The 17,157-nt window shown below is 33.2% G+C and overlaps 1 protein-coding gene across 4 annotated transcripts in view; it reads left to right on the top strand.

Annotated features, from left to right (window-relative positions):
- The window catches only part of LOC136986306 (netrin receptor UNC5C-like), a 109,559-nt gene that overhangs the window by 77,785 nt on the left and 14,617 nt on the right, over positions 1 to 17,157 (top strand). For all 4 annotated transcript variants that reach the window (XM_067283803.1, XM_067283801.1, XM_067283804.1 and 1 more), the window contains one exon: positions 1,592 to 1,645. In XM_067283803.1, coding sequence (XP_067139904.1) covers positions 1,592 to 1,645 — 54 coding nt within the window. The remainder of the gene's footprint in view (positions 1 to 1,591; positions 1,646 to 17,157) is intronic.

Raw genomic sequence — 17,157 nt, 5'->3', positions numbered from 1 at the left:
TAAAATTTTGTTTCATAAATTATTTATTTGAGAAATATAATTCTGAACTCAATAACGGCTTTGACAACGTTTAAAACTAAAGTTTCCGTCACTATTTTGCCTTTTTTGATACAGTTATCACCGAGAAAATTGGTGGCATGGAAGCTGGCGATAAAAAAATTTCTCTTTTGTATCTTCAAATTTTTTTGCTAATTAAAATTAAAATAGAATTTTATTTAAAAAAGAAAAATCGGTAAAGCGAAGCGAACTAGAAATGCTCTTTCACACGTGATACTGGCGCTCGTGACCGGAAATTAAATCCTAACACGTGACCTACAGAAAAGGGGGTTTGAGTGAGAAGAACAGGTGTTGTAACCCTGCACAGGTGAGAAAGCGGGCGGACACGTCATCGGTTTAATATTAATAAATCGATGGGGAAGATAATCAAAAAAGTAGTGGTTAATTCTACTGTATCTTTGACGACACCCTTATCTTATAAAACAGGTTTATTTTCAGATAAACTAGATATAATTTGCATTAGATTTTTCTCGTGTAAGTATATTTTAACGTAAAAATATATCCATGTATAAAAATTAAGTGTCCTAGCTTTAAGTTAGAGTTTTTTATGGCACTTATAATCAAGCTAATGATTTAATTTATCATCCACATGTTCGAGAAACATGGATACTTCTATGCTGAATGGTTTTAGAGCGTCATATAAATATTTTAATTATACAATGAACACAGTATCAAACATAAAAGGGCTATTCATGGCTCAATACTTAAGTGAAACGACAATCGATCTAACTATGTTTAGCACGGAGTTTGCTTGTAAAATAAACATTTTTATAGGACTAAAACAATTAAGTAGCTGCAGTTTTAGAAATGATTTCCCAGCTGCTAATATGGTATTTTTCAGCCATTAGCAGCTATTTTGCGTAAGTGGTATAATGTTGAAGTTGGTGCTTCAGTGTTTTAGGCATCCTGTTCATTCCAGCATCAAAAAAAGAATGGAAACGGTTTTAGGCGTGAGAGAACGTCAGGTTGCTACAATCTCTGCACGTACTGTACATTGGGATTAAGGGTGTGAGCGGAACCGTGGGAAAAAATCCACCTTGTTCGACATTTTTAACACGATTGCTGGTAATCGAACTCTGATTACTCACACTGTTATACCTCGGGAGGACTATAGACCCTACTACACTATAATCTGCATAAATGCATTTGTCTACTGACATGGGTCCTATTCTCTGAATAGGTTCCTAGCTCTTTTTTGAAAGTTTTGTCTCTCAAATCTTATTTACTCGCCTGGATCCACGACAGATTTTGGGAAATGAGGCTTAGAAAACCCTAGTACTTTTTACTTTAAAAAAAATTATCTCTTCAAATCACTCCCCCTCGCTAAGCGTGTTAGATACGCTACTTTCCTGCAACAGTGCCACTTTAATCTCGAGAGTAATCACATTTTGTACTCTAAGAAGTGAGCTGTAGTTGTGAAGGAGGGCCAAACAGGGTGGTTTATTCTTTCAAGCCAGACAATTTGTCTTTTTCAGTGATGGATGTATGTATGTCTAACCTTACGCACTACAGTTTATATTTATTTACTTTGCAGTGGGAAAAGATAAGGACCAAGTTCTACAGTATGGTACAGATAGAGAAGAAGAAGGTAAGATATCTTTATTTTTAGACCTTAAAAAAATAATTCAAAGATTACCTCTGCAAATTGTTTTCTTTATGGGAATGGTATCGTTAATTAATTGAATTATTTCACTCTTAGGGAGTGAAAGGAAAGGATTAGAGTTGAAACAACATGTGAAATCCTTCAGCAAATTTGCAATCTTTCTTGAGTAGTGCATGAATATAGGTGTGAATGGCACAAAGGAGCCGGCTCTTAGCTTGATTTAAGGCTCCCTCTGGTGACAGAGAAACTCTTAGCGAAGACTTGGATAAAGGACCATTGAAAAGTTTCTGCTGTCGAGCTGTTATCGAAATGGCGTCCCGATTTAATGATCCACCTTGCTGCACTTCCCCCCAGGAGGCTACATCCGGAAACAGGGGACAGATTAGGTTAGCTGATTAGAGGGCCTGTCCCTTCCTCCGGACTACGGGGCGATGCAATCATCCTAGATCGTCCTTTATGCTCGTCAGCGCTTCTTTATCTCTTCTGCTGAAGGGGAGACCTTCTATCGACTGTCATTTGTCATCCAGGCGTTACAAAACGATCCGTCCGGGTAATTAATGCGATTTTCTTGGCTTCGAAATATTGACACCTGACTTCTGTTCCCCTCCGATATCCGCGGGATAATCTGATTGAAAAAGGAGACAGAGCGCGAGATTTTGAGAAAAGAAAGGTGCAAGATAAGCCAAACTTCTTTCTAGAGCAGCTCGGCATGTAAAATTCTACATAAATTGATTCGTTCTCCGTCGGTTTAGCGCATTCGAAATTAGTCAACCACGTGTAGAAGCTCATAGTAACCTTGCAGTAGTAGCTTAGTAAATTAATTACTTTTTCTATCGATTTTTTTGGATTTAGTAATGTTTCTCCGAGTGTAATTCTCGAATTAATCCTTCGTTCCTAGAACTAACCCATTACTGCTTTTTTCCTAAAGAACTTTTTTCTTGAAAATGTTTCACAAGCTTTATTTAATGAACTGAGGGGAGCAAGTAATCAAAGTATTCATGAGATTAGTGCAATTTAAATTTTTATAATCCTAAAAATAGTATCGGCAATGAAAAAATATTCACGAATTTTGGCCAAGTAATTTTTAATAATTATTAAATCACGTGAAGCGACAATTAATTCATTATCATTCATGTTTCCAACTATAGCAAAGGATTATTTGCATGTTATAAACGCTATAAGATATTGAATCTGTTATATATATATATACACATAAACATTTTATCTGAATATAGTTAAATATAGAAAGACAATTATTGTTACTATAAAAGAAAATTACCTCAAAGCAATTCTTTGCCCAAGAAATTTATCGTAATCTTTAGCAATTATGACTCTTATTACTGTTGTGACTTAATCTGTCACTGACACATTTCGTCCTCAAGAGGTTCATCGACATGAGTAAGAAGTAAGAAATTATACTCTAATTAAAACAGTTCGTAAAAATTCCGTGGCAATTATAGTGTTATCCTATCCTCCGGAGACCGGGGCTTGAATCCAGGAGAGCCACCTTAGGAATTTTTTCATGGGCGGTTAGTCTCAGATATGTTGGGTTCCGTTCTTCATCACCCGGTCGTTTCCAATGTGGGCCTGGCCAAACTTACGATGAATATGAATAAAAGACCATCTTGGTGTCAATAGGAAGAGCAAAAATGAAAAAAGGAGTCCATTCAGATTCAAATCTGGATTCCTCACGGTGATAGGAAGATATTTTACTACGCGGAGATGAAGGCTATTGTTTTGAGAGAAGACCACTATGAGATTCACATTTTGATAAAGAATGCTTCTTCATACAATCTTTTTCAACGACAGGAAATACTTCAGAAAAATCTGAAACGTTTTACTCTGTGATAACATTTTCTAAGGGAAAGAATAAAATTCTATATTTGTCACTATAAGCAAACTACTATTTCATATTCTTTTGTTTAAAAAAAGAAAATACATAGAATTAAATGTGCGAAAATCGATTGATTTAGATTCCTAGATAACACCGTTATGTAAATTTAAGAACATCTATTCTATTATCCTTTATTTTAATAAGATACATTGTAAAATCCAGAGAGGAAATTCCTTCTTACATTCTTTACTCAAAGCTTTTTGCATTACAATAAAAGGCTATGAGATATTCAGTCAGAAAATCCAATAAAATGTTTTATGTTCTATTCACCTTAGAAATAGTTTATTCGTTTTATGGTAGATATTGTAATATAAGCAATTATAAAATGATGCATTATATCACACTGCACTTGTTCACACTACAGAATATTCTTGAAATATTACAGATGATTGTAGCACTATTTGGCCTGTAATTATAGTTGGTCGAGGGTTCGCGCTTCGCCATTCTGCTATGGATTTTCTTCACGTGTCGAACGTAATATAGGGGCCAGTTTCTCACAGAATGTCCTCCTGGGTGTCATCCCCCCTTGCAGATCGCCCATGTGTTGCGCTGCCGTATTCCATCAAGCCAAACCCTGTAATTGTGTTATATCCGAAAACATTAAAAGCAATAATGAGGGAATATTTCCTGCAATAAACGATTGTGTAGCAAATGTAATATTGTAGCATGTAATCCTATCAACAGCAGTTTTAATCTCATTCAATTAAATTTCAAAAATTATTCAAATTATATCGATCTAATTTAATTAAATTTAACTGAAGAGAACGACGGATAGAGTTTATCTTTAATAAAATTAACTTCATTTTATTTTAAATTGATTTATTAACTGGAATACTAATTTTGGTCAAGTTGCTGAGGAAACACACTTTGCAAGTGTATCTATTGATAGTAGATAAACAGACTCACTGTCAATTTATAAGCCCGATACACCACCATTACAAAGAGAATGTATTAATAAATTAGCGATTAAAACATTTTAGATGCACCACAACCTGTGTAGAAGTGCGGTAGTGGAGGAGGCGTTGATGACAGCTAAACCACGTGGGAATCACGCACCATTTGCTTCTCCATAGTCGTTTATCGCCAGGTGTGAGGGGGCCCGCTTCGGTTTATATCGCTCTCATTCTCGCTGCCACATTAGTCACGCTTTGAAGAGGAGATATCTCTTCTCCATGACAAAATAATTTGCCAAGAAACGGACATTTCTTTCTCTAAGGGCAAATAGCTCGACGGTGCGCTTCGTCTTCTCACCGTGCTACCGGAGCCGAAAGTGGTAGTTTCGTAATTCTTTCGTTTGGTAGCTACATCCCGAACAGATGCTGAAGGGAAAACACACACTAACACAATAGCCCTATAAACGTTGAAAAATTCGAGTTATGACGGGATCATTCGAAAATATGTTTAGCATCCTACGATATATCATCGATTGAAGAACGCCTTCCCACCATAGTGCCACTACGACAACTACAACAAAACACGACATTCAATTATTCGCAAACTTTTAGAATTAGGTAAATTTTTTTTTCCTGATTGATTCAAAAAATTTGGCAGCAGATTTTTTGAAGTCTTTAGTGAGAGAAGAATCGATGATTTTGCCCGCTCTAGCTGTAAACCGAAAAGTTAATTATGCTAATTACTGCTAATTAACGAAGCGACGAAGACAGTTAGAGGAAGTACACAATAGAAGTCATTTCCGCTCAACCACTCCTGTTTGCTAGCAAAAAAGATATTTCTGTCAAAAACTTCTGTTCCTTTGTGCAGCGGGATCGCGCATCACCAGGGAGGAGAGGGGAGAGGAAAAAAAGCAACCTCCCAAGACGAGAATTAAGAAAATTTTGGAAAGTAATCTTTATTAATTTCATAAAACAAAATCAAACTGACAGACGAAAGAGCAGAAAATTCGGATTACTGTCAGAATTCACTTCATTTATTTTTTTAAATCCTGAAAGCATTCCTGATAAACGAAGGCAGTCTAGACTTATCAGCTAGAAACGTCATTCCTCTCCTCCACTACTAAACACCCTCACAAAGACGGGTCCCCCTTCTAAACCGTTTCTCGCTCCATCATTCCCGAAAACTGAAATCGGGTAGTCACTTCATAGTGGATCTAAATATTAGCTTCTGTGTATACCTACGGTTTGCACCGAGCGGATAATTAAACTCGCAAATTACTAGAGGGTTGGAATAGAAATAGAAAGGCCTTCTGTAAATCCGTCACGATTGTGCCACGACGGCTCGTTTGCTTTAAGAAACTGCTCTGATGATAACGGAACCCCCTCTTAGCTTAAATTTACGAGTGGGTAGATTGTGGCAGATGTTTATGTGGTCGATATTCTTGGGACGTGATCGAAACCTTTCAGCAGCTTTGATTAAAGTAATCTTTTATGATAGCTTTATTTGGATAAGCTAGATCGACACTAATTGGAGAGAACGAAGTTACTTTAAATATCTGTTGTTACGGCATGAGAAGTGCTCGTATCTGTTTCTTTTAATGTTTCTTAACATTCTGACAGTATAATTCTTCAATGTCAATACAAAAAAGTTCTCTCAAAATTACTCATTAATATTTGTACAGTTTTTTATTCTATTTTTCTCCAGTTTGATTACAGACTTGCTCTTCTGAAGATTATTCTAGATTCATGAGTATTAAGAAACACTTTATTTCAATTTTTTGTTTTTAATACATAAAAAAGTCTAAGATTTCACGATTTTTTTCCTCCTGGACTTGATTTTTTTCTTATCTTACCAAAAAATTTCTTTTCGAGACATGATTTTTTATAAATATACTTCAATCTTAAGGAGTAGTTACTTATCATACTCCATTCTGTATCATTTTAAATAAGGATTTAAAAAATTTATTCTATTTGGAAATTAGAAATGCCTTTATTAATTTATAGATATTTAAATTGAGATATATATATAAATTTATTTGTATAAGCGAAAATGAAAAGCGAATATCATTATCCTTCGCTTTTATTCCCATTTTGAATACGCATTTCAATTATAAATCCCTGAGGATCGTATAACATTTTCAAAATAGGAAACAATTCCCGTAAAAAATTGTTATTTAGTTACATCATCTTTGCTTTTATTTGACAGCACGCTCCATTACATCCGCATCATTACTTATCTGCAAAAATTATGTGCTGTTTATAAATGGAGAAATTAAATTTTCCAAACTTCTGCAATTAGAAATCATCCCATAAAGATCTAATGCTACATTTAGTATAGATCTTTTACTAAACCTACATTGCATTTCCTTAAAGGCACTTGGAGACTTAATTTCCAAAGATCCAGTTACTCACAAATGATAATTGAGAGAAAAAGCTAGACTTCTAGTGAAATTTAAAACGATTCGTCCGAACAGATATCTCTAGAAATAAATGAAGATATTAGAGGTAAATAAATATTCAGATGTAATCATACCTTTAAATGAGGGAATTTACCGATAAAACTTGTTTCGGTTAGATGAGGCAGTTTTTAAAGTGATGGAGAGAAGAGTAAACGTCATGCATCATTATTTCTGGATAATAACAATTATAAGCAGAAGGTCTTTATTGCGCCACGCCAAATGAGAGGGCAATAACAGTCGAAGAGAGAAGAGATAGATAAATACCTCTAGTGTCAACGGATAATGGTGCAATATTTCTTCGCCACTATTGCTTATGTCCACGCATATATTGCACTAGAACGATCTTCATCCTTAAATCATCTTAATTTCCTGCTCTGAAGGCTCCAAGTGGCCTAGAAGGCCTCGATCCTATAATCAAATAGCGGAACACTTCTTAATTTAGATCTATGTCCACTTTTTAATACTTGTTATTAATGACATTCTAAGAAACTGGAGGAAACACCCATTATAAAGTGTATCTAACTACGATTGTATCCAACGTTTCCTTATAATACAGATATAATTGATCGTTTAATATAAATATTTTTACAGAAAAAATATGTTTTAACGTGTAATAAGATCCGAGGAACTGAAAAAAAATTCGTACACAATATTTTCTTGCGCCTAACTTGAAATTTATTGTATATTATAATAAAGTTTCTTAAGTTTTACATTAATAATTAGAAACCAGAGAATTTAAAGTATTAATGTAGAAAAAATAATAAAGATTAAGCTAGTTGTTATATTGTGAACATAAGATCTTGTATAATAAAGAGTTTTGACCATGAAACATTTACCTTTCTAGAAAGCCCAAATAATTGCTCCTCAGTTACCACATAACGAGGAAAATACAGAAGAAAAGAGAAAAATATCAATATTTTATCCCATTTAAAAGAAATTTTAAAATGCTAAATTAATCAAAGATAACAAGAAGAACTCCATTCTTTCCTGCAAATTTGAGTTCCTCGGGCTATTCTTTATTGATCCCCTCTCTCGGCAAGAAGTTCCTAGCTTCTTTTTGCATATTCATCGCCACCGAATGAAAGCAAAGGAAATGAAAAAGAGGAAAAAATTACATACCTTCCACAAAACATGATTTCCTATTTAATTCTGTCTGTCCCATCTGATGATGAAGTGCAACTAGTTTTTTCTTTCTTGCTTCATTTCTTCAATATTCTCTTGTAAATGCCGCTGTGGGTGATGGATATCTTCCCCCTTATTGCCTATTTTCCACATAGAATTGTCTGCATAAATTTTACAGAAGCAGCTCTATTCATTTTGACATACACCTTATCACGAATCCTGTAAGATGGGTAGTAATTTTTTATGAATCATTTAATATTCTATTGAACCTCTTGAAGGAGTATCCTGATGAAACCGATCGACTTTCTTCCATAAAATAAAATTCCTATGAAGATTTTTCTACATTTTTAAAAAATATTCTGATATTTTTCTCACAATCAAATGAGCAGTTTCATCAACCTCACTCACACTATCTTCCAAAGTTACCTCGTCCTGTATGAAGCTGAGGTATTGTCTCTTTATCTTTTGTTTAAAAATGCTTTAAAAATAATAGAAAATTATATTTTTTTTAGACTAAATTACCTTATACAAAATTAAAAACATGCTAAAGCTTCTGGTATACGAAGCACTCCATTCATTCTAAACTCACCGCGACTATAAACGGTGAATTAATGTTCATTAAATCTAATTTTTACAACATGACAATCACACATTTCATAAATATTCGATAATTAAATCTCACGCAAAATAAGTTAACAAAGAATTAGATTAAGAAGAGAATTAATTAAATTCTAACGTCAACGGAAAATGACGAATTTTCGGCTTTTTGTTCCTCTCTTTTTTATTATTTTAATTTTTTTAAAAAGTAGAAAAGAGAAACGAGAAAATGCAAGCATTTTAATGAGCTCTCGACGAAACAAAGAGAAGTGAATATGAAACTGCACGCAAGTAAATAATGGTTAGCGAGAAATCAATGGAGTGCATTTCTGCAGAGTTTTTTCTATAGTTTCTCCTTCGAAAAATGTACTTTTCCTGTGATTTTGTGACTTTTAAAATCGAAATATATAGTTAGAATTTATATACATATATGTTATGTTGATGTGTAAATTTTATTTTTAACTTTTATAAAATATTAATTTATGGTAACAAGTCGTACATCTGACACTTCTCAACTACAATTAGAATCACAAAAAAAAAAAAAAGCCAAATTTTAATTGAAAAATGCTCTTTAATTCTTTACTTTCTATCCTGCTATAGGATAAAATATATTATTAAATTATTTCTTAAGTAAAAGGCTTATTTAAACTTTTATTGTTATAATTTTCTAAGGAAAAACGTTCATAATCAATATATCCATTGTTTGAAATTTTTTTCCTTTCAGTTTATAAAGAAGATGAAACTGTAAAAATCATATTTTTTCTGTTTTATTATTATTATTGTTATTATTATTATACTAATACCTCTAGAAAAGTAATTATTTCGGATTATAATAATTTTAAAACATTATTCTGTAAATTACAGTCGCTGTACATGTTTAAATAACCTTATTATTATTTATTATAATTCGTTAATGTTAATGCAATTTAAATATAAGCTAGAACAAATATTAAAAATTAAACTTTTAGTATTTTTCTGAAAAATTTCAATTTACTTTTTTTAATTTGATGCAAAATCTAAACTTGGATGAATATACATTACATATATATATGTAATGTATATATATATATATATGACTTGTGGAGCGTTTAAAATTATGATTACAAATGTCGCATGTCCTTAGAATGTGTTGGTAGCATTATTTTATCTCCTAAAATTACCAAGAATGCATTGCTACTACATCACTTTATCTTGTGAAAAAAGAAAAAAAGAAACAAGAACCTTGCATTACAATTGATTTTTGGCGTAAAATAGCTTATTAAACGCCTCGTTGTCTGCTTTGTTTACAGCAAAAATAGAATAAATGCATCAATTTTTAGCTTAGGGATTTTAAATAATACCTTTCATTGTGTTTAACTACACAAGAAATGGAATTAAAATAGCATGTTTCTTTCCTTTCTCTTTTGCCAAGAAGATGAAGGAGTTCTGTTTTTATGCGTGAAGTCATTTCTTAAATGCTGTCAGGAAGCATCCCACAATAACAAAAATGTTCTAGGATATTCACTCAAGATTTTAAGTCCCTCTCGATCTGTTTGTGACAGAGGAAACGGAGTTAAAAAAATCATTTTTAGCTTAAAATGAGCTTGTTAAATCCCTATACTTTCGTGGAAAAAAAACACAGAAGAGGAGTGGGTTTAACAAGCTCTTTTTAAGGAGAAAAAGATGCTCCTGAGAATTATAGGAGAGTATTTTTGTATCTAACAAAAATTGGTTAAGTTAAACGCTAACGTATAGCGTTAAAAGATATAAATAAATAGGAGCTAGTTAATTGCCATTTATAATTATGAGGTACGGATGTAACAAAGAGAAACAAGAATTAAGCCAGTGGCATCTTTTGAAGGGATTACCGCACCCGGACCGTCCCCAGAGAGACAATACGAAAAAATGGTCTCGGGAGGAAATAAAATCCAGCAATCTTTACCAATGAAACCCGTGAATCCTGGACATCATTCCCTGTTAAGGCCGGAGCAGTTGTCTAATGGCCGGGACTTTGTCAGGCATTACTGTCTTTGCTTCCTTTAGCTTGGATTACTAGCCACCGACGGGGTTTGCATGCCCCTCTTGCAACCCAATCGGCATCGACGTTGTCTGCAACTCCTATTCAAACCATCTGCAAATCATAAAGTTTAATTATAGTTAAGTATAGATTTTCGTAATGACATCAGAACCGATATTTGAAACTCTTCGATCGCGTTAAGAGCAACATAATTTTATATTTAGGATGCGAATTACACGAGAACGGTATTTTACGCGAAAAAATGACGCCATTTTTTTCGTTTCTAGTGTTAAGTAATAGAGGTAAAAACTCTTATTTTTCTTAGTAACTTTGAATATTTTCATATTTTGGTTGGTTGTGTCATTTTCACAGAACAAGAATTGTGGAGGAGCAGTTGTGTGTCTGAGTGATTCACAGATGTGCAGATAAATGTTGTCAGAAAGCACCCACAATAACGGGTCTGCTCTGGAATGTCAGTCTCGGGATGACTCACTCTCTTCCTCTTCCAGTGATGTGGAAACCGTCTCCATGGTTACCAGAGACAGTTACTCAGCGGGATGCTGACGACAATTGTGAAGTTTATTCCGAACAGGATTATCCCCAGAGCGGATATCCCAACCATTTAATCACCGTCTACATGCTGACGACTACTGCACTTCTCTAGCTAAACTGTGCGTGTCACTCTGCTTGAAAGCTTGCTTTACATGCGCATTACTTTCTTAAACAGGATGTGAATTTCCTGCTTTTTACAAATTAAAAGAAGTTGTGGCTTTAACTTCTATTTCTAGGAATTTTACTTTTATTATTATTATTACTTTCTTAGCATTGCAACTAAAAAAAGTATCGCAGAAGAGTTATTATTTAAAATCCGAATACTATTCTACGTCTTTTTATAGTTACTTTCGTGAAAAAATATGCATCTATATAAATAAAATATTGGCATTTGTTATTAAATTCCTTCTTGGAGAGCTTCATCTTATGTATAGTACGCAGCTCTAAAGATGAAAAGGTCAGCATATGTATCGATTGTAGTATGTTAAAACTCTGAATAAAATATACGCAGGAATAAAAAATTTTGCATTCAAGTACTTCATGGATAGAATGTAGTTGAGCTTCTCTTTTTTTTAACTTCTTAAGTACAACTAGTCCGAGGATATAGAAGTATTCGGAGTGAAATCTTTGATCAGGAGGTCGCAAAGCAGAGCCTGCAATAGTCCTACTTTAAATTCATCATACCAATATTTACTAAAAGAGAATTCTTGTAACTTCTATTATATCATAGCACTGAGTTTCATTCAACTGAAAATTCTAAGAATTTTAACTCTGAAGTTATTAACAACGAGAAAAAAAATTAAATTCTCGTTACTATCAACCATTTTGATACGTTCACTCGTGAGCGTACAAATCGTTTTGGACATTAAGCCATCATTTCTAAAGCAAAAATTCGAACTGCTAGGATAATAATTCTTTCAAGTAGGAAAAAAAAATTAATATTTATTTCCGTACCATCAACGTCAACACTGCTCAACAATGCAGACTTCAATATATTCTTTTTTACAGCATCGTGCTGCTGCTACTAGATATTTTTTAAAGCATCGCTAGTGGAATGGGGCCAACAACAAAAGCAGGAGTTCCGTTATTAGAAGATTTGATCAGATTTCCGACTGCTGTACTTTTCCTAGAGCTGTCAGACCTTGATGGATTAACGTACTCCAGCTCGTTACCGTGTATATCTGGCGACAGAAGTAACACGCCATCAGTCAGCGACACGGCTACACCTACAAGAGAGACATGTTGTTTCATAACCCTCCACACGATAATTCAGTAAACGTCAAAATACTACATGGCTAGAAAAATCTTAAATCTTGTCATTTCAGCAGAGTAAAGTCGGTTTGGAGGAGAATTGCTTCTGACAGCAGACGTTTTACAATGGAACAAATCTTTGTTTCTCCAGTTCGATTCGGTTATGGCTTTCCTTCTCTTTAATACATTAGAAAAGAGAGGGGGATGGTCGAGACTGTATCCCCACTATCCTTTCAAAACTACCGTTAACTCGATTTTTTAATTAGAGGTTGTAAGTAGTGCGTCATCTCGGGCATCCTTCACCTTTTGAGTCAGTTCTAAGTCCTGGTCACGCGACTCTCATCCATCCTAAACAGAAAAGAATATCACTAATTTAAATACTTCGAATCGTCTTCGATTTTCCGAAAGAGTTGTAGTAAAAAAGAACTCGTCTAGATTTAATTTAATTTTCAGATAAATTAGTTAATTAAGTCCTTAAAAAAGTAGAGAAACTCTTCTTGTTGAAGATCCAAATTGAGCAATAGGGTAAAAAGAGTCATTTATTTTACTATTTAATTAAAGAATTCAATTTTAAGCGCAGAAAAATCTTTATAAATTGCGTTTTCAACTTTTATTATTATAGCTGTTTAAAATGCTTCTTTCTCCTGGAAAGTTTCAATAGAGTGGCTTCTGTCAAGGATAAGATCAAGATAGATGCCAAAGTCGATAAAAGCTTCTTTTAAAAGCCATAAATTCAATAATTATCTTCTTTATACCTCTAGCAGCGAGTAAAATCATTATCTGTAACCTTTTCTTAGCCACCAAGCACTAAAAATTATCTTTATGCCATCGTGGTGCAGATGATGATGAAGACGTTTCTGAAAAAGTTGTAAACTCAATTATTTTTTCTTATTAAGACTTTATAAACAAGATATAAAAATTAAAACCCATAACGAGAAAATTATCTTCGCTTCGTCCATCTTCAAGTTTAGATAAAAATGAAAGTGTCTCATAAAATTATATTATTTTAGGAGAAAAAGTGTCGAAGAGCTTTGAATAATGCTGATTGTTAATTAATTCGCCCGTTACTAGCATGCACGTAAAATCAATACGAAATAGGAGCGTGTTTGATCACGATCATTAGAAGTCGAGGTCAAAGAACGATGATCAAGTTCTGCATTTCTGACAAGAAGATGGGCATTATCATTAACTAGATCTGTGTGCTCATATTTAAATCTCTAATTAAAAAAATAAAGGAATGTTCAAGTCTTATGCTTGATAGAAAGATGAATATAATGACTATCCACATCTATACAATATTTTAAAAATATCGAATACAATTAAAGCCGTTTCGCACGCAAGAATAAGTTAAAGATGCTAATGACGAAGACCATTTTTTAATCAAAATCTATCGGGAGATCTTTATCTAGAGCTGTAACTAATTCTTAAATCTCTTTCCCTAAGTAAAGTACTTATTTCACTGTTAAGCTAGTAAGATTTTTAACAAGAGTTTTTGATAAGAGATAATACTGATGCGAACGGATTTGTTTGTAATTAAGAATTAACATGCAAAGCAATCGTTGCCTTGCTAGAGTCGGCGCAGAGTAAAAGAGATCGGAGCGCAATTTGATCAACACTAATGCATTTATGACAGTAGTCCCTGTATCGATCGACTAGGGACCTTTTCTAAGTCGGAGCCTTGTTTCGAAATGGATCCAATCCACTTCCATAGGGAGAAGTTTGATTTTGATAAGCTGTCAAACAAGCAAGAATAATAATCAAGAAGAGGAGGGTTTGGAGACAAATCTGGGTCTATCTGCCAGATAGACAAATCCTCAGGGAAAGAGAACAAACTAAATCGTCGATAAGTAATAAAAGCTAGCGTCGGCAAGATGAGGTTCTTGATTTGAATATCGGTTCTTCTATCTGCACAGATAACAGATATTGGAAAAGTGCACCCATTACTGTGGGATGGATGAGGCAGTACTACCAGCACTTCGTTTATTTATAGCATTTCTAAAGAATTACTAAACAAATCGAAGAGTTCAACTGTCTTTACTCAGTCGACAGCAGTTATTAAATAATTCAAGATTTCCATATGTAAAAGTTGTAGAGATTCTCGAGTTTTCACTATTCTTTAAGTTGTTTCAGTAATTTATCTTGTAGACGACTCTTTAGAGATGTTATTAATTATGTTTAAACAATTTTGTAAACAAGCTCTCACGATCATGCATGTGATAGATGTATACTACAGAGTTAGCATAATTACTTCTCCTACAAATTTTCAAAGTAGAGGTCATAAATTTCATGTAATTCTCAAAAATAAATTGCTGCTAGTTGTATATATTTTATAGATAGTTGCATACTTTTATTTATTTTTGTATGGCAAATAAAAATTGTTTCGAAATTTACCATATTTATAATAAAACAAAGAATAATTTAACAGTTACTGACTCATTATAGATATATTTGCTACTATATAAGATGTTGCAGCCAGCACTTATATATGCAAATATATTGCAACTGTAAGCAATATTTTTATTCATATCAATTACATAAAAATACATTCAACTGATGGCTGAATCAATTTTAGAAACAAGTAAATCTTCTTTAAAGCTCATATAATCATCAACATTACACAAGTTTCTCTTCCTTAATCATTCAGATTTTGTTCAATATTCAAATTGATTTGTAATTTAGTTTTATGTATAATGCTTTATAGTATAAAAATGTAGTCGGGATGATTTTACTCTCATCCATTAGTTCAATTATTGACATTAATAATTAACTACTTTTTTACTGCTACGGTAATGTAAAAAGAGAGAATATACTACTCATATTTTTGAAAAATTCGATACGTAAATAGGAAGATTGCTATTCCCAATCGTTTTGCTTCTTCGAGATGTCTGGATTCTTTTTAATATATATACATCTATCCCATTTTTTAGAATTTTACTGAAGGATCAACCGCGTTGATCGGTTTCACGAATTTTTATATTGTCAATAGCACATCTGATCCAGTTTATACTATAACATTTCCTTTCAAATCTGCCTAAATTTTACTTGCAAATCTATCAATTTATCTTTTTTATATAGGTCTTTTCCTTTCGGATTACTATATTTTCGCGCCAAACTGCCAATTTTTCTCCGGTCGATCCATTGAGTTTCTTCACATTTTTCAAGATCTCCAATCTCCTTTATTGCCAAAAGAGGGCACCCACGGTTCAAAACTCGGCGGAGATAGCATCTTACGTCGGAAATATCATCGTCCAAAACTGAGTCAATAAGATAAGTGACTCCACCCCGGAGGAGACCGAAGGGCTGCAACGCCAAGAAAAGCCACACGAGTGGATCCTGCAGATAAGGGACCGTCTCCAAATGACAGGATGTTATTATGCCAGCCACTTTAATACTTCACTATTGGCGGGTGACTGCGATAATTCCATCTCCCTACTGGTGACAACGGAGCGAGGCTTACTTTGCCTCTACCAGTAATGAAATATTGAGTCCTAGTGGGCCACACCAGATAGAATCCTATTGTTGTGGCCTTTTCTAGACCAAAATCTCTTTCGTGCCTCATTTGGGATTTGGCTTTCCTGCACACCCGATTCTTTAAAGGTTCTTTGCCACCGACTGTTTTCTTCGATAAGTCAAATATATGTAGTTCTATATATATATATATTTCGGAGGTTTAAGATTGAAACTACATTATATTAAAAAAACTCTACCTTATCTAAAGTGATTTTTAACACCAGAAAATTTAGCCGTTTTTATTTAATAAATTACCAACTAAATTAATTATAAAACTTATACGTTATAATTTAATTTTCTTCTTATTTTCTTTCTAAATATTTAAAAATTATTATTAATAAAAAAGAAGAAAGGAACGTGACGTTTCTATGATGAAAATTATATAAATTTATGGTTATTGATTTTTGTTTTTTTTTTGAAGGATTAAGTTGTAGAAGGCGAAGGAAACTTTTTTCTGCATCCTTCATCAGTCAAAGGATGCCCGTCTATTTGAAAGTTTTTAATGACGATCCATTGTGAGTACTGGAAGAGTTTCAAAGAATCTTTCATCGTATCGATTATCCGTCATTTTTGCTTGATTGTGGCAAAGAAATTGTTCCGTTCCGTTTATTTGACATTTCTGCGTTTTGCTTCTTTGAATGAGAAACGTTATTGAACATTCTATTTAGTTATCGTTTTATAAACAATAAAAATTCGCTAGAGTTAAAAAAAATTGTAATAAGCTGTAACCTGCACCATAGATCAACGCCATAACAGTTCGCGAGGCAATTTTTCGCTTCTTATAGCGTCAGATTATTATTTTTATTCATTTATAAATAGGAATTTATTTATGCATTCTCTAAATTTATCATTAATTTAGCTATATCTTAATTTATAACGTTATTGAATTACAATATTTGTTGTGAATAAAGAATTTTATGTTGACAATGGACTCTTCCAGTGCTCGCATCTATTTATAAGAAAATTCAAGCTTTATAGTTGAAATTGAAGCATAGCTTAACTTTTTATGAATGAACTACACCATTTATTAAAGATGTGAAATCATTAAATACCATTTTAAGTAACTTTTGGGTAATCAAACTCATTTCCATTCGAAATTTAATCCGTAATTTGTAGATTAAATCTTCTATTAATGAATACTACCAAGGTCGTTAATAGGATTAATTACATCATAATTTACGGTCTGAAACTAAATGAATATTTACAAATCCTCTTAGATAATT

The sequence above is a fragment of the Centruroides vittatus genome, unplaced genomic scaffold (assembly GCF_030686945.1).
Source record: "Centruroides vittatus isolate TY-2023 unplaced genomic scaffold, ASM3068694v2 scaffold_1015, whole genome shotgun sequence".
Lineage (NCBI taxonomy): Eukaryota > Metazoa > Arthropoda > Arachnida > Scorpiones > Buthidae > Centruroides > Centruroides vittatus.
The sequence above is the reverse complement of the archived record's forward strand: the minus strand, read 5'-3'. Positions and strand labels throughout refer to the sequence as shown.